This window comes from Poecilia formosa, unplaced genomic scaffold (assembly GCF_000485575.1).
Source record: "Poecilia formosa unplaced genomic scaffold, Poecilia_formosa-5.1.2 Scaffold19, whole genome shotgun sequence".
Classification (NCBI taxonomy): domain Eukaryota; kingdom Metazoa; phylum Chordata; class Actinopteri; order Cyprinodontiformes; family Poeciliidae; genus Poecilia; species Poecilia formosa.
In genome coordinates, this window is record NW_006799958.1 from 2,440,511 (window position 1) to 2,466,714 (window position 26,204).

The window sequence follows — 26,204 nt, forward strand, 5'->3', positions numbered from 1 at the left end:
ACCCGGAGCTACACAGTGACAGGAAACCCGCTCTGACAGGCTGAAAGACAGGAAGGGGGACCAAATGCGAAGCTGCATCTGAAGTGACTCTAAAATCTGTCAAATGTTGGAGTCGGGGTTGGGGGGGAAAGAAATTTGTTTCAGGAAGAGAGTTTATTTGCTTACGGTTTGACAGAGCTGCAGTTTCAACTGGAGCATTAGGGAAAAATAGTGGCGTAACCTGAAAGATAACGAAATGTGAAATTGATTTCGGCTAAATCGTGCCGAGAATGGGGTTTTACCGCGTTTCAAATCGGAAAGGTCCCGCAAGGTGCATGACATGTCCTTGGATTTTTCTATTATTCCTCTGATTCAATGAGTGCCGTGGGATATATTGATGAGTGAATAAATTAAGAGCCAGAGCAAAAACCCTAAGAAGTATATGAAACTTTTTCTTTTTTTTTTTTTTTGGGGGGAAGGATTAAAAAACAATAATAATAACTCAACTCCAACTGTCTCATATTGTCTCCCCCAACATGGTTGCACACTAGGAAAGCGGTACTGTTATGCTCACAGTATGGATAACGGGGTTGAAACGAAACAAAAACACACAACATTCAAGCCATCAAAAGTCACAAAAGTGCAACGATCTCCATTCGTCATGATTGTATTCCCTCATGTGGGACAGTTTCCATTCGCATCTCTATGCAAAATGAAAAAAGGAAACATCAACATAGATTTTGTGTTGAAATCCAAAACATGAGCTGCTTTTTCAGGCGGTCGTAATAAAATATTTGCACCCTCTGTCCGATCCAATCTGCTTCAACACGTTACGTTGTTGTTGGGTTTTTTTTTATGCGATGATTATATTTGAGTTCACGGCTTGGGCCCCGTTTTGTTACATTCGAATTCAACGGATTTGAACTTTTGTACAAACTGTTTCTGCATTTTTGGCATTTTCGCAATGCAAAGACACAAAATCTTGCCAAGTATTTCTGTTCATATTTCCAGTGAAAGTATCTTGGAACACTTGAAATAAGACAAAATGAACTTACAAATAACTTTTCAGCAGATATAAGAGCTTGTTTTAGATCGATAATTCCTAAATATTGATGAAGTACTCGTTCCCATGGCAGATTATTTCACCCTATAACTAGTCCTTTTTCATCAATATTAAGGAATTATTGACTTAAAACAAGCTTGCTGAAAAGTTACTTGCAAGTTAGTTTTGTTTTATTTCATGTGTTTTAAGATTCACTTTAGAAACTAGACCAAACATACTTGGTAAATTTTTGTGTTTTTGCTCTGCGTTAAGGAACCGACGCTGTGCAGTGTGCTTTCATGACGTCGTTCCCTTCAGTTTTGAACCAGACAGTCTACTATTTAGGTCCTAAAGAACCGAAAAAGGGTGCACTTACTTTATACCCTGACTGCATCACATAGACAGGAAGAGTTAGAGAAAGCTGCCGTTAGATACACAGGACTCGTACGGAGGCGGCGCCCCGCTGGTCTCCTCTGACCGGAGACTCTGCCCATGGCTGAAGGGCAGTTCCACGCTGGAGGTTTTTGGTATCGATTGTTCAAAGCTGCACCATATATATACCCCCCACCCTTTACCCCGCCTACCTTCCCTCCACCCTTCAGGGGCTTTTTTTTTTTTCCCCCCACCGTTTCACCTAATGAATGCTGGCAAGGCCAACTGGCACAATGACTGGGCATGCTGGGAGTCGAAATCCTCCCCCACCCCGACCAGCTTCAGGAACCTGCACCCTCACCCAGCTGCACCAGCGAGCGTTGGACTGTTTGCATGTGCTATGGGGCATGTAGGTGTTGGTGGGCGGATGGAGCAGCCGCGAGAGCGTTGGCGTTGAAAGCCCCCGGATCGCGAGGCTCGTGTTGTTTTTTTTTTTTTTTGTTTTGTTTTTTTTCTTCCCTGCAACCACTGAGCAAAGAAAGTCGGCATTCAGAGATGCACAATCCTGATATTTTATGAAGGTTTTTAATGTCGTTTGCATTCGGGTCACGTAAACGACAGCACGAGCGTGGCTCTGAAAACCCAGCAGGTGATCCGACAGACGGAGGAGAGACTTCCCGGTGAAGCAACAAATTTCTAGGTATTTCTGTGAACATTTGTTAAAAATTCATAAACGAACGACGGCAAGCGATTCTGCATAATTTAGGAAGCGACGTCAAAGGGGATCTGCTCGGATTTTTTATTGACAAGTTGAATTTTGTTATTTGGAATAATTCCACCAAATTCTGTGCATTGACAAAAAAAAAAAGAAAAAAAAAGAAAAAATAAAGCATCATTTTCAAGGCATTGAAAACTCTAAGGAGAGAGTTCAGGGGTTCTGTTGATAGATTATGAGGAGTTAATATCTTACCCAAAAATATAAATCTTTCATTTAGTGCAAATCTAAACTAGGTGGTGACCAAGGTGGACTTTTATCATCTCAAAACCAACTCTGGACTGAAAAATGACATATCAGTCTATGCAACTGTAGAAATATTTAAATCATCCTTTTAAATACACAGAATGTGATGATTGTTGACAGGAAATGGAGGCGGTGGTGTTGCACCACCTTGGCGATTGGATTGGTTTTAAAACAGAAAAGGTTCAATTTGATCTTGTTCCCCCTGGGACTGGCTTACAGCGTCCAGCCCTGAGACCAGCTAATCTGGATTTATTCTAAATGAAGCTGTGTACTGCAGGCAGCTCCTCATAGTCTTCTAACAAAAGCTTGCTTTAAAAATTACACACAGCCCCTTTCAAAAGCTTTGTTTCTGAGCTTTTTAAACACTCGTAGAACTTGCCAAACGCACTCCGAGTGAGGAGCGCTGTAAGGTTTGGGTTTTAAGTTTCTAAATGAACGCTGCTCAACTTCCTTTGTCGGATCGAACCTGCATTTGGGAATTCAGACGCCGACGATTTCAGATTTACAACTGAAGTTTCTGGAGACTTTCCCAAGAAACCACATTTTATAGAAGCAGCTAGCTGAAAAAGTTTTTTTTAATTTTTTTTTTTTTTGCGGTTTTACGATTTTATCTGCTTCAGCTGTTTTAACGTTTAGCCACCCCCACTTCCCCACCTGCCAATTACAAAAAACACCAACCGTCGCCAACGACGACACAGCCCGCGTCCTGCGGTACAAGAACCGATTAAACATGAGGCGCAGACTGCAGCGAGGGTTTCCGTGGGTGACTGTTGGAGCTGAGAACAAGCCGATTTCTCACTTCAAAAGGATTTGGGATTGTTACCTCCAGCCGAGAGCTAAGATACTCTTCCACCAAACAACAGTTGCTAAATTCCTACTGTGAAAAAAGATTTGGGAACAGAACATGTAATTCCACGAAGAGTGTGCGTCTGTCTGTGTTCATGAGCTGCAGTGTGTGTGTGTGTGTGTGTTTAATAAAGCCTGCCATGCTGCGTTTTGTTTTCCAACTCTCTTCATTAGCTTAATTATTTTTCTATTTCTTATTAGTCTTATCTTGAGAGGCGCCAGGAGCGTAGGAACTGCAAAATGTGTGTGTGTGTGTGTGTGTGTGTGTGTGTTGACGGAGTATGTGTGCTTGTTCTGTATGCAAAGTGTAAAGAGAGAGAAAGAGCTGTTTTTTGTGTTGTATTTTTAACAGTCTTTTATAATTTTTTTTCCCATTGTGTTTCATTTTTTTTCTTTCTTATTTTAAGCTGTAGAAAAAAAAAAGCACAGATAACATAAAATAAAAAAGGAAGTAAGTGCAGTTAATGGATACAAAACAGGCGAAATCGCCGGGGTCCGTGTGACCAGTTCTGTCCAAAACCAACATGCGAACGTCAAAGCTGGCATCTTCAGTCCCGTGTGTGGAAAAAAAAAGAAAAGAAGAAGCAAAGAGCAAGAAGCAGCTCTCTGAGCCCCAGTTCTTGCCCTGCGGTGCTGCCAGGAAGATGGCTCCTCTGAGTTGGTGGAAACGCACACGGATGACTTTCAGAATAAAAGAAGAGACTCATGAATAACAAAAAAAGAGTTTGCCAGTTTGTAAGTGTGTGAGTCCTCCCTCTTAAGACTGCGGGAGGTCATCCTGGGGTTTGCTGTTGTGTTTTTGAGCTGCGTTGGGTTGCGGGGCAGAAAGAGCGCCAGAGAAAAGAAAATGAAGACCTCTCTGCTTTTCGCTTTTATTTCAGTCCAAATAAAACGCCGATCCTTTACTCTGAGCTGATTCAGTTTTTTTCTTTCACCCCATCCATTGGCTGCTCACACAGTCTGCAGAGTCAGTGCACACGGGAATAAAAAAAAAGACCAACAACGCTCTCCTTCGCTTCCCACACATTCTGTTGAAGTCACCTTAGACATCCAGTCTTTCCTCTAACATTTCAGTGAGCTCTAAGAAGTTTTCTCCAAGAGAGAAAAGCGCAAAAGTGTCTTACTTTTATCATTTTTTTTCCTTTTTCCAAGATTATGTATAACAATAAGAAGGATTATTGTTCTTCAAAGTAGAAAAAAACGGGAAGAAAGTGTCGCTGCGCATTTCTGTCGGATGGCCTGCGGAGGCGGCAGGCGTCTCGGCGAAGGTCGAGAGATGCAAACTCCCTTTTTTTTTTTTTTTTTTTTTTTTTTCATTTTGGAGGAGAGCCTGAGAGCTACAGCAGCATCTGCTGACCGATTTCCCACGAACGCCCCAAAACGCCCCGTCGGGCGAGAGGGGGGGGGGGTTAGTGGTGGAGAGGGGCGTCGATTGTCAGTCTCGATCCGCATGGCGTCTCTCCCCGCAGACGTCGCGTCGTTGTTTTTTTTCCCACGTAGATTACAGAAGCTGAGTGCGGCGGATGATATTTCCTCATGTGTTTCATGTAGGAAAAAAAAAACAATTTCAAAAAACGGCAAGAAAAAACGTTGAGTATTCGAAAGCACTGACTAAGTGAATATTGAAGAGTTTCCCAACCCCGCTGGACTGCTTCCTCACCAAAAAGACTCACTAATGTAAACGGGTTGAATACATAGAAACAAAGTAAGGCGGCGGAGTGTTTCGTCGAGCGACTCAAGCACGGTTTGGCAGTGTCCAAGACCCGCGGGCTGCGCGAGAGCAGCCAGGGTTCACCGGGATGGTGCAATAGAAGATGGATGTGCGAAGTGTGTACTACTGCAAAATGTGAATGTGTAATATTAAAGAAAAACAACAATCTAGCTACTCCTCGTCTCCTCCTTTTTCCCCTCTTCTCCGATGGAGATCCTCGAAACAACCGTTGAGGGTCTTTGCTCTTTAACGGTTCGTAGCTTCTCCGGCCATTCCTCTCTCCTGCCACTACTCCTCCTCTTCATCCTCATCCTCCACCAGTCGTCTTCCTCGTCCACTTCTCTCCTTTTCCGACCCTCAGATGTGCCTCTTCATGTGCAGGGCCAGGTGGTCCGATCGAGAGAAACACCTGCGGAGCGAAGCAGAGAAACGGTGTGAGACAGCAAATCCGGGAAGTTAGGCGGCAGCAGGAACAAAAAAAAAAAAAAAAAAAAACCCAGCATCCGAAGGGAAGGCAGCAACAATTATAACACTGATTTGCATAAAACTACCAGTATATTAGGCCTGGAAGTCTGCTGATCAATGCCAAAATCTGGATTTGTTGGCTCTAACTGCGCCGCATGCCAGACCCCTTTAACACTCACTGGCTCTGCGTACTTTTAGAGACATTTCCATAATCCAGTGTTTCGTCAACGTCCCACTGGAAACATGTAATATGCTGGAAGTAGCTCATACTTCCAGCTCGCAGAACACCCGTATCTTATCTCTGGATTAGTGAAAAATGCTCTCAGGTTGTTGAGACGGTGGGCGTCTCCTGGCCTGATCACAGATCCTCTTCTTACTCCCTTTTAGTCACCAGAATCCAGCCAGTCTAGAAACCATCCAAACTGTCAGCAACTTCTTTGACAATGGTGTCTTCAAGTAATTTGGACTAAGAAAATTTTATCATTGTAATAAACAGAAAATCCCCAGCATGACTATGATTTTGAGGCACTATGATGTATGATGTGTTTGTTTTCTATGTAACACAATAAGACATGCTTGTATATGCGGGGGTCAGGAACCACAACTGCTTTGATACCATTTTCACATGACGTAGTAGTAATTGAACGGCTATAATGAAACAACATCAAACTTTAAATTCTAAATGAATATTTTAACACTGGAACTGGAAGACATTTTAAATATCCAAAATAAATAAACAAAACAACAAACAATAAAACAATAATGATGGACAACTTTGCCTTCAAAAACAGGCTAGTTGAGACCAAAGCACCAGACTGAAGACTTTTGGTAGAAAGAGGGAGAAAAAAAGAGAAAAACAATAAATCAAGCATATGGATATTATTGAGCCCGTTTTAATTTATCGTGTGATTAATTGATTTATTGCTCACGGTGACAGGCCTATCAATACACACTGTGGAAACCATTTTGGTTATATCTACAGATATATGTCTTAGACACAGGGTTGATTTTAAACGGTATGAATAATTTTGAGCTTATTTAGCCATGAGACGAAGTCGTCCTATACTTAAGCAAAAACATTTATTCTGTTGATTCATTCTTTATATCCATCTTTAACGTGAAAAGACAGATGATTTTGTTCAGCGGTAGCTGTGCTGCACTTAGTAATGTGTTGATTGATTAGTTAATAAATAAATGAATAGCACATTGCTCCCTCATGATGTGCCAGAGAGCCTTTGGAGTAAAAACAAATAAAACAGCCATCAAACAAATGAATTAGCTTTCATCAAGACTTTTAGGAGGTCTGCCGATGTCAATTAAAATGATCAAATGGTATAAAAAAAGTAAAAGCACTGCATTTCCAGACAGGCATATAACTGATGGCCAAAAAGCGAAATGCTGCACTCCATTCTTACTCAAGAGCCGCTTTGGAGCCAGTCGAGGATGATTCTTATTGAAACGAAGATGACAAATGCATCTGGAGCTAAAACCAGGCCGGCAACCAGAGTAAAAACAAAAAACAAAAACCCAGCCAAATCTGTGACACAAACAAGTGCACAGATGATAGTCCCGTCATTTCAAAACGGCCGCATTAAAGCCGATCCGCTTCGACGTCGTGCGCGAGCTGTGCCAAGATCTAACGATGAGTAAAAGTCCAATTCCACTTCACTGATTTCCTAAACATGCCTCCGTCATGGCCGCAAATCACAGCCAGACCCTCCACGGCTCCTCCAGCTCAGAGGGAAATACAACTGCAGAGACTAATTAGATATGCAGAGTGAACACGGAGGCTAAAACCGCTGCTCTCCGAGGCTGGACCATTTAACACGCTGCAGCTGATGACATAAAACCAGGTGCTGACGATTTTATTTGGAAAAAAATAAAATAAATCCACAAGCAGTTTGGTTTTACAACGTGCGCTTTATGGGTTGTGCAAATATTAAAAGTTGAAGGCCGTCTATAATATTCAAGCGGAGCGATTTTACTAAAGGAGAAGAGGAACGGGTGAGAAATTAGAAATTCAATTTGCCAGAGGCTAAATTCATTATTAATTAGTCGATCCTACCCTTTGTCTTTTTTTTAGCGCACTTTGTTTGTTGTTCAATCCAGATATGAGTAGAGACACAGATAAATACTCAAAAGGAAAATTAACAGCTTAAAGGCCGACTCTGCGGTGAACAATGCGCAGCATGTTAGCCTTCGGATTCCGCGAGCAGCCTCGATTAAAAGCCCGGCACCACCGGGTGTCGGTTCTTACCGAGCCGCTCTGAACGTACAAGCAAGCTGGGATCATTAAGGAGAGGTTCTCCCTCCACATTCAACGGAAAGCAAGTCAGTTTAAAGCAACAGCCTGTGTTTTGATGCAACTAAAGGTTTGCTTACAGTGGAATCAAAATCAAAAACACCTACAAGATGCCGTATTTTCCGCGCACCTTACTATAAGCCGCACCTACAATTTTTTTGAAAAAAAAAAAAAAAAAAAAAAACTGGAAACGTGCATATGTAAGCCGCACCAGGCTATTAGCCGAAAGTATCTCCGCCGCTCAGTTTTCCATAAGGACACAGCAGAGGGCTGCATCCTTAATAAATCTGCTATTAAGGACACAGCCCTGCATGTGCAGCGGCTCTATTTCCCTTCTGTACTACCAGATTGATAGCCTTCAACTTAAAAATTTTATATTTTTCTTCTTGTTGTTTCCATGATGAGGGGGTATGAGTTTGAAGAAATTTCTCCGTCGTGCCTGCTGCTAGCATGTGCTTGTTCTAAATGAAAATTAGCATTTTTTTTTTTCTTTGATTTCCAATTTTGACTTCCAATGATTCACTTCCTGCTAAAGCGCCCCCTGGCGGTTGAAGAAAACTCCACAGAAAAGCGGCACCGGGCTACAAAGCCGCGTGGTTTAAAGCGTGGGGAAAAAAGTAGCGGTTTATAGTCTGAAAAATACGGTATATTTAACAAAAATTCAACACTCAATCAACTGCTAAACATAAAACTGAACGAAAGTTTGTGTTTGTTGAGTTTTGAGTTACTGAAGAACCTGTCTTTTTATGTATTTTTATGTAATTTAGCTTAAGTGTGAAGATAAATTTCTAAAAGATGGTATCATCTAACATAAACTTGAGTTGCATCCTATTCTTCATCTGGTAGATATAATGTGATGTTATTGCAACCATAGCAGCTTCAACTCTTCAGCGAAGACTTTCCACAAGGTTTAGATGTGAAGCGTTCTCCCAGAAGTGCAGGTGAGAGGTTGTTTAAATTACAAAATGTGCTAGCATTAGCCACAAAGGCTAGTTCTCATCTGTGATCGGACCAAGAGATCTTCATCGCGGTCTCTCCTCTGATTCATCACTAAAGTGTTCTGTCAGGTTGAGATCCACACCAAACGTGCACATTCGTGTTCTTATGCACCCGGTGCAGTCGTGTTGGATCAACATGACTGTGCACATCCACACTGTTCCCTCAAAGTTGCAAGGATAAGTCATCCACAATCTCTTGGGATGTTGAAGAACTAAGTGTTTCTTCTTAAACAACAGTCAAAACCTTATGCTTGAAATGTGCCGTTCTAACTGCCAAACCCAGATACATCCACTGAACTGGCAGATGAAGACGCATAATTCATCACTCCAGAGATCCACATGGAGTCCAGTGGTGACATGCTTTACACACTGCATCCAACACTTTGCTCTGTACTCTGAGATGTACAATTGGATGCATCTATTTTCCCAAAGGCAAGTCCAGGAAACTCTCAGCAAGCTGTTATAAATCCAAACTTATGGTCACATAAAGTCTGGAAGCACATGCTGTTGCTAATGTATCTGCAGTAAGTTCACAACATCTGCTTATTATACAGCTCAGCATCTGCTGACCTGCTCTGTGATTTAGCTTAGACCAGTAGAAAACCAGGGATGTTGGCTTATGAGGTAGAGAGAAGTCGGATTCCACTGTGAATATTAATGAATATTAAGGTGACTTGGCTATTAATGTAGACAGGATATAAGCATTTTAGAAGGGGTCTCATATTGGCTGGGTTCCCTAACCCAGGGTTTCCCCCCAGAGTATTACAAGCCTGGCGGGCCACCAGGCTTTACTTGAGCCCCCAACAGGCTAAGCATTGCTTATTTATTTAAGTCTTTTTAAAATGTTTGCATTTTTTTTAGATTGTATAGTTGGTGTTCAGGTATTAGTCTTCCAATCTTTCAATAACACATATCTATCAAGTGATGTTTTCAAATTTCCTGTCAACTTTAAACATTTTTTAACTCAAAAACACGACAAGCTGCTGGACAAATGACTGCCCTGGCACCCAACCACTGGACTTAGCGATTTTTCTGAGGGAAACTAGGGGCCCATTGTAAATGTAATCCATGCATGCTTTTTCTTCCTGTTTTTATCCTTCTGGTTGACCACTTGGCACCGTCACAAACATCTAAACAATTAAAACCAGGCGACATTATGTCCAATCCTTTTAGGCAACCAAAACAACAATAACAACCTTTGAATGTGTGTAGCGACAGCATAAATTTCCAGATTTCCAGCAACCCGAGATTGTGCCAAAACACCGATTAGTCGCCGCTGACTGGATCGCAGCTACAATGCAAGTTTGAGGATGCCAAAAACAAAAAAGTAGAATTTATTTTACCAAGTGAGTATACCAGCACAACAAGGGCAAACGTCTTTTTTCTCTCTCTGGTCTTTTGTTTTTTATTATTATTGTTTTTGTTGTTTTAGCAATGGCAGCAGGTTCTAGGGATCGGCTGAAACCACATGGTGCAGACAGAATGCGGCTGGACGCGTTGAGGCCTTACAGTAAACAATGAGCGCATTTACAGCTGAACTCTGCTCTCTGTTGTCTCAGGGTCTACTGTTTCCTTTTAGCTCCCAGCCAGCCATGTGGTACCTACTGTAACACCTTCACTGATCTCTCTGCATGCGTGTGTGTGTGTGTGTGTGTGTGTGTGTGTGTGTGTGTGTGTGTGTGTGGCTAGACAGATGGTCATGCCAGTTACTGTGTCACTGTTGGAAAGAGGGGGGCGTAGCGGCTACTCCAGCTGGTAACCTCCCACTCTCAATCTCCTGAAACACACACAGATTTCTTTCTTTGCTTCCTTTCTTCATCTTGGCTCTCTCTTTTTTTTTTCTTCTTTTTGGTTTTTTGTTTCCCCTCCACCCCATCACTCCTCCTTGCTGCTCCACGGAAACATCAGGGGGTCTTTGCTTGATTAGTCAGAATTAATAACATACTTGTGTGTGTGCGTGTGTGGGCGTGTGTGTGTGTGTGTGTGTGTGTGTGTCCTCTGGGGAAATACTGTCAGACTGAACATTTTATCAAATATTAACTTCTCTGGCTGCCACTTTTTGCTATTCTCATGGTAATATTTGCTGGACTCCTCCCACCGCAGATGTACTTTAGCATTTGTGTGAATTATGCGAAACTCTTGACTCTATTAAGCATATTTTAATGTATTTTTGGAATTTAAGCACAGAAAAAAAAAAAAAAAAACTTATGAGGCTACCTTTTTGATATTATTATGAGAACACGAGACAATTACACCAGAAAGCTTCACTTTGATGTTGCGTAAAATAGACAAAAATGTTTACTATCAGATGAACATCCACAACAAAAAAAAACTTCCTGGAAAATCTAAGGAGATGAATTTACGTCACAGAGCGAGAAACAAAAATATTCTGAGTTTTTTCTCTGAATTTTGAGGGGGGATTAAAAAAAGTCAGCCGTAATCTGTGCAAATCTGTCTCTTCTCATCCACATCGAAAGGAATCAGCTGAGGTGGCTGGAGAATTTGACAAAGATCCCTCCTGAGTGCATTTCTCTGCAGATTGTCGCTCGGGCTTCCAAATGAACCCGATGACCCCGTGACCTGACCTGGCTTAATCTGCATGCAGGTGAATTCATCTCCGAGTAGAAATGCTGGGATGTTTCAGTTCAGAGAACAGCAGAAGCGTTTTTAGAACCTTTACATTTTGAAGATGAACGACTTCAATGTGTGAAGAAAATAAAAGAATAAATTATCGATTAAAGCCAAAATCTATGACATCAAACAAGCTGTTTTTGCCACAGTTGTAAATCTGTGTGTATATATTAATTTATGCAATACAACATGACTTTGCATTTCTTTTTTTTTTCTTTTCTTTTTTGCAAACAGGATCTAATGCAGCCCCAGCTCCCAGCCTGGATTAGACGCTTCCAGCAGGTTTCTTTGGGGGTTTACGTGTTAAACCAAAACTAGAGGGAACCCACAACAGCCAATTACACTCTCTCTCTCTCGGGTGAAAGTTGGTGTGTGTGAAATAAATTGGAAGGTAGGGGAGGCACACACACAAACGCGCGCACACACACGGAGTGGGAGTGCATGTTCAAGTGGAGCTGGCATCTGGTGCCACTCAATTAGCTGCGACCTGCTTGCCAATAGCCTGAATCCATTTAACAAGGGCATGAGTAAGCACACATGGATACAAACACACACACACACACCTCCAACCTTGAGGAGCAAAAACTAAAACAGTGACAATGTGACTCACAAATACAGCTCCGGCTTTCAGTCTTTCAGTTTGTCTTTGGTTCAAAAAAAAAAAAAGAAAACACACATCCTCTCGTCTGCTTCGGCTTTGTTTTCCTTCAAATTGGACCGGACACGAGTCGGTGCAACAAACAAATTGATTCAGGATCGATTGGGAAAGCACAGCCTCAAAAGCCAATACATCTGCAGTCAATTTCCGTGTGCAAACCTGCCTCCCGCCCACATCTTCATTTCTCTCCCTTTCGAAATATAAATCCGCTAAGAACTAACTTAATTTAGAGTAATAGCATTCCTTATCATTAAATTGACTACACCATGAGCTGTAGTGTTGAATATTTATCACTCTTCCAAGATAAAAATCTCCCCTCCGAGCTGCTCCTTCGCAGCTGCTAAAGGCGCACAGCCTCTCTTAAGGAAACGTTCACAATTCAAAACGACTAATTTGCAATATTTTGTTTATTATTTAAAAAAAAAAAAAAAAAAAAAAAACTTGATCTCTCTTGTGTGCAAAAAACAAAAAGGGGAGAAGAAATTTGTTATGGATCATTACAATCCCCGAGCGCCACATGTGACGCCTGTAGATTGAGGCTGGATGAAAAATGTTGTTTTATTTATTATTTGTCAAAGAAGCTGTCTGATTCCCTGCTGCTTTGAATGCATTAAAAACCAATGTTCAGAGGCAGCGTCGACAGAGAGAAAGGCTGTCGTACAGCGATACGACAGCAAACTGCTCCCATCCTTCTTCCGCTATAACAAACAGAGATGAAGTAAAATGAGAAACTTAATTTGGAGGCTTATTTGAGCTACTTCAAATGTCAGCTTGAACATGTTTTGTTGCAAGTTAAGTGATGTGGCTTTTTAATTGGCGGAGAGCTGCTGCAAAACGAGAGGAAATGGATGATGCCGTTTCTAAAAACGCATGCAGACAACGTTCCCCCCCCCGACCCCAACGCAAACCAAACATAATTGCGATTCGGAGAAAACAAAACGTAGAAATGGTTTAAGGGTTGTTTTTTTTATTCTAAATAAAATCTTGATGATCAAGTAAAGGCTGAAATTTGATGACATACTTTGGTTAGATTGGTTGGAGAGAAAAATAAAGTGTTAAGTTTAGGTCTGTACCATTCTAACACAGAAATATGCTTTCAATGTAGCTCTAGCTACATCTTTAAGGTCATTGTCCCACACTTTACTTCAGGGGAGAATCCCCACAGCATGATGCGGCCACCACCATGTCTCACAATGGGAGTTGTTTGCTAAGGGTAATGTACAGTGTTGGTTAAAATATAGACTTTAGACCAGCAGGGTAGATTTTGGTCTAAACCAACCAAATCTCCTCCTTCCATTGGTTTGTCATGTTTTTACATGGCTTGTGGTATAAAGTGGATTTGTTATGATTTTCTTTCAACATTTTTCTTGCCACTCTCTCAAAAAGTCCAGATCTGTGGAATCTATAACTAATATTTGTCCTTTTGGAAACGTTCTCCCACCTGAGCTGTGCAGCTCTCCATCTTAGCCCCGTCTGTCAGCTTAGGGGATCTCTTGGTAATTTTATAATTGGGGAATCTGCTTTTTAGTTTTTGATGACCAGCTTAACTCTTATCATTCACTGGGATTAGGGCTGCACCAATTGCAGTTTTCTGGCCGATCACCGATTTCTGATCGATTAAAAATTCTGACCTGCCGATTCTGATTTTGGCCGACACTATTTTCTTTTGTCTAAAATGTTGCTAAATACAGCAAGAAAGCTGATGAGTTACCAACAATGAGACGACTATTAACTGCAAACATACAGACCTGACTCTGGTCGAACCGAGACCTGGGTTTGTAGGCGGTCCAGAGCTCGATTAGGCATTCACGCCCTCCCAAACAAACTGGACTTTTTAGACAAACGAATTGGAGTTCGATTAAAGCAGAGAAAAATGGGGCTCCTTCCACTTCCCAATCAAGGTCTACTTATGTTGTCCTTCACAAAAAAATCCCACTAAAATACATTAAAGTGTGAGTTTCTAAAGTGACAAAATGCAAAAAGGATATGAACACCGTCAGGAGGAAAGAAATGGGTCTCAAATTGACCCACTGTGCCTCCAGTCGCAGGATAAACATTGATCCTTGTTACCTTAAGACGTTGTACAAATGCAAACGGTGCTGTGTGCTTGGTAGTAATCTGTGCGAATGAAAGGAAGTGAGTGTTTACCTGTCGCAGTGGTTGCACTTGAATGGCTTCGCTCCGGTGTGTTTGCGGTAGTGTCGCGTCAGCTCGTCGCTGCGGGCAAAGCGCCACTCGCAGCCCTCCCATGAGCACTTATAGGGCTTCTCACCTGACAGCGAGGAAAGGGAGAAAAAGAGCAGAAGGTGTCACATTTTATTACAATTTCTACATCTAATTTCACACGTCTAAACTACTAGGTTTTTCTCCAAAAACACACACACACACACGCGCACGCATGCGCACACACACACACTACTACCCAGCCCAGGGGCGGCCAAGCAGAGCAGTTTTACACAACAGCCATTTTAATGAGCCAACACACTCAATTAGCTGTAAATGAAGTCTTTCAGCACTGCAGCATGTTAATTCATAATCCCAAATTCACCCTGAAATGAATCTCGTTTTGTTCCCTTTATTACCACACCTCCGCCCATCCATGCACAAGAACACACACACACACACACACACACACCCAGAGGAGCGAGGTGGTAGTGGAGGGAGTGTGTGTGTGAGGGGGGCTGAAATGTAAATGAAGTTTCATCCTCCGGTTCACCAGATGGGAGAAGAGATGGTCTATTGTTCTCAGCCTGTAGTTATCTCACCATGATAGAAAGCCTTCCAGCTGTGTGTGTGTGTGTGTGTGTGTGTGTGTGCGTGTGTGTGTAGCATGAAGGAGCAGGCTGTCTTCAGATGGGACCTGATGATGCGTCTCTGTGTGAAGCATTTTCTCCTGCGTGTGCAAAGTGTTGGGTCAGATGAGGTAGCAGTTAATCTGGACTTCAACTCAGGAACTAATAACGCAAACAAAAAGTGAGGAGAAGAAATATAATTCAATTTCACTCCTGTAATTAAAAAAACAAATAATTTTTATATTAGGTATAATAATTATAGACATAGCAACATGCTGCAGCTTTTAAGAAGGTCAAAAATATTGGTACAATTTATTCTGGATTTAACTGGCTGGACAGTGATTTATCAAAAAAGAACATTGCAAAACATTTGGATTAAATTAAATCATTTTAAATTGGCAAAAGTCAAAATAGATAAAAATCTACTGAAAATCTACTGGGAAATTGTTTTTGAGATGTGGTTCAGCAGAATTATTAAAATAAAAAATGTAATAATAAAACAGGTCTGGACAAAAGGGATCGTGCTGCAACTGGTAAATATCACTTTTGACTGCCGTCTCATTAAGATTTCAGAATAAAACTTATTTCTTTCCCAGTCTAATGCAATAGGATGTGTTTACTTTAGATCAGTTGTGTAAAAGTGCAAATATTTATTTATTTATTATTAATTCACCCCTTTGATGGATCAGACTCCATTTCATATGCAGTCATTTGTTCCTTGCTCACTTGTGTTTCTTTCCTGTAAATAAACTATTTGCATACAATTACTTAAACCATGTGTATGCATTTATCTTTTCACTGTTTCTATGCAAATGCCCCAAAAATGGCTTAAATCCTGCATAAAATTAAATTCAAACTATTTCATTATCTGATATATTATTATTCAAAAAAACTTGTATAGCACTGTTTGTCTATTAATTTAGACTTTTAACTCCTTTTTCTGGGCCACTTAAACTCACAAAATGAGTCTAAATGAGTCAAAAAGCCTTATTTTCTAATGGGAGACAATTAGTAGCAGAGTATTGAAAATTACTTTAAATAGTCGGTTGTTAAAGCGGGAACAAAATGTCCTTTGGAGCCATGAATTGATGCATGGTCAGAACAAAACGGTCAGCAACTGAAAAAGTTCAGAAAATTGAAACTGCGCAAGTACAAAGAGGCAAAAGGGAAAATCACCAAGCTTGTATACGGAGATAGATAAATAAATAAACAGCTATCTTTACTTCCTCAGCAATATAAATGCAACAAAGTGTTTGTTTGACTTGTGAATGTTGAATCGATCTGAGCAACAAAGACGTAAAGATATATTAAAATATTGCATTTTTAAATCAAGGAGGAACAGGCAGATAAGTTTTCCACTTTTTCACCCACAGCTCAACTAAATGACAAACAAAAATATTTCCCACAAATACAATACGTAAACCTGGATCACAAAATAATATTTTTAAGTCCAACAGTCCTCAACTTCCTTTAAATTCAATCGCACAACGTTACAAAACTTGACTTGCGAAAGCTGAAGACTCTTGGCTCAAATGTACTTCCATACAAAGGCTCTACATTATAGTCAAACAACAGCAAAATGACCATTTAGATGAACTATATTTGAAATATTGACCAGAAAAGAGTCATAACCTGACGGACCCTTGATGTTCCTGGCTGTGGTTCCTGTAATCGGGGCCTTAATGACTCCTAATGGGCAGTGATGTGGCAGCTTACAGTCAGTTAGCCAGATGTCCCACCAGCCCCTCTTCTTCTTTCACAGCACACATCAATCCTCTTAAGAAGACAAACATGCACACATTCACAGCTGAGTGGAGCTAATGTGGTCTGAAGCATTAGGAAACATGTTGAAAAGCCAAACATTCGCAATAAAAAAGCTTTTTGCCCACAAGTGTTTCAGTTGTTAAATGGAACTGTGTTTTCTCCCCCCTCTCCTCCCACATTAAAGTCAGAATGGAAATAAAAACTGTCAGCGCACGCTAAAGGACTCTTTTCCCTGCAGAACATTAGCTTGCTCTGCAATACAAGGTGTTGTGGTGTCTGATGTTATTATCAGAGATTATAAATTAGTGACCAGTTTTTAGCCTCTAATTTTATCTGCTGATACCGACTTTAGCTAATTCTCATTTTCAGAGCTAAAATATCGGAAGATGTGAGAACAGCATTCCACCCTTCCTGCTGAGCACTTATTTATTTACATTAAGAGCAAAAGTAACATCCCACAGTGTATAAAAGAAGTGTCACTGTAAACTGGATTATTATTTTATTGTGAATCAAAGATAAAATGATAGTTGATATTTTGAACAGTTTATCATGTTGTACTAGCAGTTAGCTTGATTGGTTTAGCTAGCATCCCTAAAACTGTAGCCTGTGTTATTATATTAATGTAAACCAAATATAAAATGATTCAGTGGTTAATATTTTGAACAGTTTATCATATTATGCTCAAAAACATGATACAGATTGCTAAGGTAGCAATTAGCTTGATTGGGGCAGCTAGCATCCCTAAAACAGTAGCGTGTGAGGATTCTGTAGCCTTAATGTAGCTCAGATTTACAAAAAGCTGCCAACATTTCCAAACTCAATATAAACTCAAATGATAAATCACCTTTGTTGTACCGCAATCAGCCTTCCTGTTATCATTTGAAGGTCTAGCTCTCTGCTTAACTGAACTGCAGAAATATCCTATCATGTCTTTTTCAGTTTCTTTTAAAATAGATTCTTCCCTTTAAACCAGTGTTTCTCAACCCTGGTCCTCACCAGGGTATGCCTCTACTCCAGAACAGGTGATTCAAATGATTGCATGACCATCAAGTACTGCAGAAGCCTGTTAATCACCCAGAGATACAATTCAAGTGTATGGCAGAAGGGAAACACCTAAAACATGCAGGACAGGGGGGCGGTGAGGACCAGGGTTGAGAAACACTGCTTTAAACCGTTCTCTGCTTCCAGCAATATAATTTAAAATCCCACACAGGAACTGAAAATCACAAACTCACTGAGCAATTCTCTCCACGCTGAAGGGTGTTGTTAGTTTGACCACGTAACTAACAACTTAAATATGGTTCATTCAACAATCAGAAAAAGGGACATTTTTGATTTTTTGACCAGCTGAACACCGGGATCTTGGCTGACCAAGCTGAAAATGGTTTCAGTCGCCACCTACATGTAGCTTAATCTCTTACTTACTATTACAGAAATAAATCAACTTTGCTGTTTCTTGTGGCAGGATTATCAGTTAAATGCCTAAAAAAATAAAGAAACAAAGTAATACTCTGAACAAACAACTCCTGTTGTTTTGTCGCAGTGGAACAAGACGTCAAAGAAACAAAGAGTGGGGGGGGAAGGAAAAAAAAAGCACCAGACCATAACCTCTTCATTTCACTGTAACAAGAAAAGGAAACTACCTGTCAACTCTGAACTGCTTTAGTAAACTGTAACGCCGATGATTCCACATTCAAACCATCAGGATAGACGACACCGACCGAAAAACTACACCTGCCCACTCTTCAGCTTTGACAGCGAGGTGATGCAACGGAGCGTAAAAGATGATGTTGAACAGGAACACCGCACTGTGAATGACTGCCCCTTTTCTTCCCTTTATTTCCCCACAGTTTGCCTGTTTCTTTGATCGGAGACGACTTTTATCCACGGATACAACACGACTGCGGTTGCTCTCGGACTAAATTATCTACGCATCACGAGCTGCACTCGCCTGGATTTCCATATTCAAATTCTCCCCGTCGTTTTCTCATGCAGTCTGTAGCCGACTTCGACAACCGGGATCTGGGCTTTTATTGCCGCCTTATTGCGCTCTTTAGGTGACAGGTGATTCCTGTGACACCGCTTTCATTTTGGCTGGTGTTATGCGAATATGGGTTTTGAATAAAATATTCTGTATTATTGGGTCGTAGGGAAAGGAGCATCTAATTAGTCCCAGGTACCGCGGCGCCATCCCACTGCTGTCTGTATTTCATTATGATATGCCTCGAATATCTCAGGTGAAATCGCTTTTACAGAGATACAAAGAGTCGTGAATTGACAAAGGGAAACTCAGTTTATGTATTTTCTGTGTGGTTTACGCTGCAAAGGTATATTTAAAAGCATTTGGAGCAGGCCTGGATCGGTTTCTGGTTAATCATCCATCTTTGTGTTAATAGGTCCATTCAGATTGCTTGTAAAACTTTTCCCGCTGCTTAAAGTTCCTTTAAATAGAAAGCAGAGCAATAATCCCTGGTTAATAAAAGGCTAAGCAGCATTCCTGCTTTCCTACCTTGTATGGCCAAAAGAAGAGAAAATTCCTCAAACTTTCTGCCTTGTGCAACAACAAAAAACACACAGTCACCCAAAAAAGAAAGAAGAAAATGGTAATAAAAAAAAAAAGTGAATGTTACGAGAGTTATCGTGCCTCTCGGTAAAATAAACAGCCCCAGGCAGGGCGCTACCAAAGCAGGCATCAACGCTAATTAGCTAGCCAACAGGAACTCACTGCACTCCCAACATTGTTTTGCAAAAGAAGGAGAGAAAAAAAATGCATTTTTAGTTTTAGATTTTTGTCTCATCCAACATACATTAGCAGTCCATGGCTAGCTTAGCAGCATCTTTAAATCCTTAAAATTAGCTCAAAATACCAAAGTCGCTACCACCGCCGACGTTAACTGGACAAATTTGAAAAACTATTTTGGTATGGACGATTATTCAGTCTTTTATAGAATAAGACAAACGCACTATGAACAGACAACACGTCTCCCCTTCCCTAGAGTCCAGTGCCTTACATCACTGGATCTGACGCTTGGTGATGTAAGACTTTGAGTTCTTCGGTCATGGAAACCCACCGTGTGTCAACGCGCTGTTCTTGACTGAACTGCAAGGTCACATAAGGTTTAGAGGCCTGTAGCTGTTAGCTGTTAGCTTTGCAGGAAGCTAGCGACCACTTGGAGCTCAGAATCCCAGCATCCAGGTGTTATTCTCATTTGCTTCCACTTTGTTAGAATATCTCCAGTAGTTTACTACGTAGGATTTCACAGATGCACAGACAGCATCCTGTTGTAGTGCCATGCTAAAATTCATTGATCTCCTGCGAGTGACTCATTCATTCATTCATTCATCTCCAGTTGTTTGTGTGTTTGGAGTACCTTTCAATGAGTTGTGCAACCTAGTGGACATTAACTGATTAAATCTGAACTGGATTACTCTGTGCTGAGTTGAATTTGTTAAGAGACAAATTCAGTTTACGTGTTTTGCTGTGAAAACACATATAATGAAAATATACAATGTTTCTATTAGGACTGCATTGGACCTGCAAAAGTCTAAAAACCAAATTATGCAAGACTCGTCAACAAACCGTGGACAGGAATATTAGTCTTTGAAAGCAATCTGACTATTTAAAACAAAGCGTGTGTTTCTGAAAGCTTCACACTGTTTATCTAAACAAAAGAAGAGATGCCAGAAGCTTAAATATCTTTTAAATTCCTCGTCCCAGTATGCGACATCCTGTCCCAGGAGCTGAACATGCCATTAGATCTCAAATAAGTAGAGTCACTATTCACTTTAAGTGCTGAAACATTACAATACGCAAGTAACCAAAAATAAACAACTTAGCTCCTTTTTGTGCTTGAAAAAGGTCATTTCCAACTTCCTGTAAAGACAGAAATCTGTACTGTTCCACGTTTTGTTTCGAGGGGAGAGTAATGCTTTTCTACATCTGTGGAAGAAATGCTGTAATCTGCGATTCTACAACAGATTACTTCAAGCCCTGTGAAGAACTGCAGCAAAATCCTCCATGTTCAGCACTTACATCTGTAAGTGCGAGTCCTCCTACTCACTCCACAAAGTCCTCTCCTCTCTAAGAACTGATATATTCAACCTACAATACCAAAACCACTTGGCAGCTTATCCTTTCCGAGAAATACTCCACCATTAACCTACATGTGTGCGTGTGATAAAGGGAATGTGAGTTGGGGGGGCTGTGAGGGGCGCAGGTGCCAGACAGGAGGACGTTTCACACCCGTCTCCAGTAATTGGCCAGAGAACCTCATCTTCCTTCAATAGGAGCCCTCTCAAACACACACCGTGAAGACACGCCGACAGACACACACTGTTAGAGGAATGAAGCAAGGCCAGCCTGGGCCTAACGCCACAGCAACCATGACGGCAGCCAATTATAGCACGGCAAGGCAGGGATGCATGATAAAGTCACCTAGCAACTGAGAGAAAGAGAGGAGAGGAGGCAGAGGTGGGGTGGGGGGAGGCTGAGAGACAGAGAGACAGATTAACAGGCACGGACAATCCACCAGCCACCAACCAATTATGGAGGAGTGTGATGCAGTTGCTTGGCAACCTAAACTAAATAAGCAATTGGAAGAGAGGTGGAAGTTAAAGGGGGGATGCAGAGGAGGGTGAAGGAGGGTTCAGGTGTTGGGGGAGGTCAGCAAGGTGTTACCCCGACTCCACATGGGGTTGGAAAGGTCCCTGCTGCAGGTGGGAGAAGGGGTCGGGGGTTAAGCGGAGTTATCACAACAGTGTTTCAACCTGTGAGCCACATGCCTGAGGATCAGGATTTACATCACGAACCGCGAAATACATCGAAATGTTTTTAGGGTTAGAGCTAAGAAGAAGCATTGAAGCCTGCAATGTCTTAAGTCATATAAAATGTCACTTTTTATGACACTATCTACATTTTTGTGTGGATCTGATTTAAGTTAATACAAATAAAATGTAACCATGAGATAAAAATTAAACATGAGCACCGTTTCCAACAAAATAAAGAAAAATAATTGCAACTGTCTCTTTGGTAACTGAGACAGTTACCAAAGATTTACTTTTGATTTACTTTTGATTTTTCATGTCTGCACATGGAAAGTTGTTCAGTCGTGTTGCTGTTCACCAGCGTTTCCATGCTTGGAAGATCAAGACCTGTTTGCCACTAATGAAGGTAACTGTATGAAGCTCCAGCATCTACAGCTCTGAAACATTTATTTCTGAACTCTTCCCGAGTTAAAACGTTAGTATTGTCGTTTCTTAATGTGAACTTGTTTTCTTTGCGTTATTTGAGGTCTGAAAGCTCTGCATCTTTTTCATTATTCTGTCCATTTCTCAATTTCTGCAAATAAATACAAAATTTTTGCGTGGAATTTCAGGGTCATGTTGTCAGTTCTTCATAGAATAAAAGAACAATGTTCATTTTGCTCAATCATTTATGTATAAACAGTACAAGTCAGAGAAGCTGATAATTGGTCTCTTAAATTATTTCTGTATCAAGTTTAGATATTAAACAAAATTAATTCACTGAAAACACTGCACCAGTTGTTAAGCACGGCAGTGGCAGCATCATGATGTAGTGCCGTTCTGCTGGCCGCGGAAATGGTACCAAACAGAAAGAGGAGAGAACCGCAACAAACATAACCTCAAATAATAGCACAGACAGCTGGAAACTAACTGGATGCTCCAGCAGAACTTTGACCTCAAGAATTAAAACATTTTATCACTGCAACCACAAATTTATCTGGATTTTACATGGCACAATGTAGCACGTAACTGTAAAGTGGAAGGAAAATTATCCTCGCTTTTTCTTTTTTGCAATGAACCGTTTTTACTATGGATTTATGTTTATCTATGTTTGTTAATTTGGCAGACCCTTATCCAAAGCAGCTGGCAAAAGACAGAACAACAACACAGTTGACAGAAGAGCTAATAATAAGCGAGTAGCCACCACGAGTAGGGCTCCTTCAGAACAGAGTGCAGGACAGAAGGAAGGAGACGGTGAAGGAGAGGACAGGGTAGGAGATGCTCTCTTACGCGCTGGGGGTCTGCAAACGCTTCTTGAAGATGGACAGGACTGCCTCTGTTCAGGCAGCGTGAGGTCATCACACTATTGTGGAAAGAGCGTGGAGTGAGGTCACTCATCCAACCGGAGTGACCGAATCATGACATAAGCCTGTGCGAGAGCATTCGAGTAGATGGGTATCGTCCTGTTAAGCACTTTGAGATTAGGAAGAGGGAAGCCAGTCAGAGCTAATGTGAAGATGGATGGACCTAAATACAGGTCAGTGCTGCTTGGAGAGAAAAAAAATACTGCTAGAGGCGGTCAGGACCTGAGACAGAGGCAGAGGTTTCCTTTTCTACGACATTCAGATGTCAAAGTTCAACATCTATATCCTCCCACCCCCAATATGCTGCCTTATGTTGGGTCTATCTCGTACGTTTTTCAACAAAACACACAGGAACCTGTGGTTGCAACGTGATGAAATGTGAAAACATTTGAGGGACGTGACTATTCCTGCGTAGTCAGTCTTTAAAAAAAAATAGAGAGAGAAATCCACCTAAAAGTGAGCCAAGTGAGCCAGCCGAAATCCCAGTGAGAATCTTCTTGATCACAATCAAATTAATTTGATCAAGCCTCGGCTAGCAGGAGAGTATTTAAAGCCAGACGACATCAAACCGCCACCAAATCTATAATACACCGGCAATCCATTCTGCTGATAAACATGATTCTTTCTGGTTTTCCCTGCAGCTGCACAGTCGTGTTGGAGCGAGGTGCCAGCGCCACGAAGCTCACATCTACAACTTCTGACAGACGGGCACTCCTTCCAACGCAGCTCCTCGCGTCTGCAATGTCGGATGCCAAGTATTTAGTTAAGTGTATCTCTTTCTTTTTGGACTGCTCCTCGAATAACAAGGATATGATTAATAGGCTTCCACTGCTTTTAGAGATCCAACCTTATCCAAGAGAGCAGAGGGAGAGAGAGAAAATAAAAAAAACACCCAAAACTTGGCTTTGGCTCAGAGCATCACTAATTGGATACTTTAGAGATTTACCGAATTAATTTCTACCTCCATTAAAGTTGCATTAATGTTACAACTCGGCCGTAATGAAGATCCTCACGTAAGGAAAAACCTTTACATCACTCCCGCGTCTCGGAGAAACGGCCGGATCGTAATCGACGCGGTGCGACGCTCAGTCGCCGACAGGCGTGAACGTAATGATGCCTCCAATGGCCTCTGGTGAGTTACAGTAAGAGCAGTAAGGCTGTGCAGGCTTTCTGCAGCTGCTCCTCCCTGTAGGCTCTGCAACGCTAATCCCCGTCTACATGTATGTTCAATGATTTATGGTCATAATAACCCAAAAAGAGGATTAAGCTAATTAAACCGCAGCTCTGTGCTTGTAATGAACACATCGGGAGGGAATACAACACCCCGCATTTATACCACACACACACACACACACACACACGCACTGAGAGAGAAAGAAAGAAAGAGCTGCAGTGTCTTCAGGGTGTCTGCTTTTTATTTTCCCCAGCAAATGACTCTGCCTTTAAAAGCTAATCTTCGGTTAGCATGACTCGACAGCTGAATCATCTGATTACAGATACTGCAGGCGGCAGTCATGCTTCCAGATGACTAGTAGCTCCATTCTGGATTAATATAATAGAACTACAGAGGCTGGGGATTTTTTCCCCCTCCCCCTTCCCTCCGTTCCCCCTCAGGTCCTTCAGGTGCAACCATGGAAGTGGAAAAACAGACCTGAAGCCATGCCGTGGTTTTAGGGGTCGCATAAGCATGTAACACGCTGGATTAATGATGCCAAGGTTGCCAGTATTAATACAGTGCATGTCTGCGGGCTGCGTGCTGTGAACCTGGGGAGACTGCTAACACTGGATGATGACAACTGGAGGACATGAAATGCATTAGACGCCGTAAATTGATGGTGTAGTTAAAGCTAAAGTTGAATAATGCTAGCTTTGGGCTGTGTGTGTGTGTGTGTGTGTGTGTGTGTGTGTGTGTGTGTGTGTGTGTGTGTGTGTGTGGGCGCCTGGGACCCATGCGGCTGATCTGTGATGGGCTCAGGCTAAGATCAGAGTGGAAAACAGACCAGTGGATAGCTGAGAACCAGCATGTTACTGGTTAATAGTACCGTAAACAAAAAAAAGAAGTGTAGATTCACTGGCTTTCAGCAAGAGTGTCATAAATGTTTGGTTTTTTTAAGGATGCTTTTTTTTTCAGTGCCGAAAGACTTGAATTTGTTGTGGATTTTCTCAAATCCAAAAAAGGTTTAAATACATTTACATTCAATAATATTTTAACCCTTTCATGCATCACTACAGTGGACAGCTGTCTAAAAGTCATTTTCTTGTGCTTCTTGTGAATTTTTATGTTATAAATACACACAGACCACTGAAGTGGACACTAATGCATCATAAAATACACCATCAACTACTGGCCATCAGCTGCAAATGCAAGAAATTATCTTTGTTAAATCCAATATGGCCGACCGACCCGGGCCCTCCTGCAGGTAAAAAGAATACTGTGACATCAGATAGCCCCTAAAGAACAATACTACTGATGTATTTTTCAAATAACTTTGTATTTGGAGAAAATTACAAATGATCACCTAAAAAAATTTAATAAAATTTGCAAAAAAAAAATAATGTTCCTACCATTTTTTATGCCTTAAGAAAATAAAAAAAATTGGAAAAAAAAAAACCTGACACAAAGGATGATAATTCATGCATGAAAGGGTTAATAAATGTCTCTTAGCAAGTTGTAGTAAATTTGTTTTCTGCTGCCCACACTGGTTTTGGAGCCATTTCAGAATCTTAAATAGCAGCTTTATCCAGTTTAGGTGTGTTTGGGATTGTTGTTTGAAACTCTCACCAAAGATGGTCTAGAAATGGATGAAACAGTCTAACGTTGAACGTGAGGAGGTCTACGCTCTAAAGCCTGGTCCGTACTGGAAAACCAACCAGCTTCACTGAGCTCCACCAACCCAGCAAAGACATGTGGCAAAATTTTCAGCAAGATTTGTGCGAGGAATTTGATAATAGCAACACAAATATCTGGTCCAATTACAACCTGCTAAGAGGATTATACCTATTATCATGGCCCACCAAACAAGAACAGATCAAATGCTTTAATAATAAAGGATACTGACATTCTAAGGATGAGTGTATGATGAGTAAGCCTTTGGTCAACACCATAGAAGGAAAAGCAATTTTAAAAAGCCTCCATTTAGGACTCAGACATGCACTTTTACCAAAACAGTCCACATACTGGGTGCTTCTTGGAATGAAATCTCCATTCTTCTAGAAACCCCTGAACTACAAAATAAAAGAACTGCCTGAAAAAAAACGAAACATTTTGGACTGAATCTGATGGAGAATCTGTGGAGAGAGTTAAAGTTTGGGCTCCTTCAAACCTCAGAGACATGAGGAGTATGATTACTACAACGCCAATAAAGATTATTTCTCTGATTATTGAGAAAAACAAACAATTTTCATTATTGAAAGATACAGATTTTCTTTCAGAAATCTATTTCTATTTTCACATTGCAGTGTCTTTTGAGGGATGCCTGTCTCATTTCCTATCAGAAACAAACTTAGTGACTGAAT

At 41.2% G+C, this 26,204-nt stretch overlaps 1 protein-coding gene across 1 annotated transcript in view; it reads right to left on the reverse strand.

Annotated features, from left to right (window-relative positions):
• Positions 1-1,926: 1,926 nt before the first annotated feature.
• Positions 1,927-26,204, reverse strand: part of klf7b (Kruppel like factor 7b) — a 79,823-nt gene continuing 55,545 nt past the window's right edge. Inside the window, exons 3-4 of the mRNA XM_007547239.2 lie at positions 14,174-14,297; positions 1,927-5,380 (exon numbers count right to left, since the gene is read on the reverse strand). Coding sequence (XP_007547301.1) covers positions 5,329-5,380; positions 14,174-14,297 — 176 coding nt within the window. The 3' untranslated portion in view covers positions 1,927-5,328. The remainder of the gene's footprint in view (positions 5,381-14,173; positions 14,298-26,204) is intronic.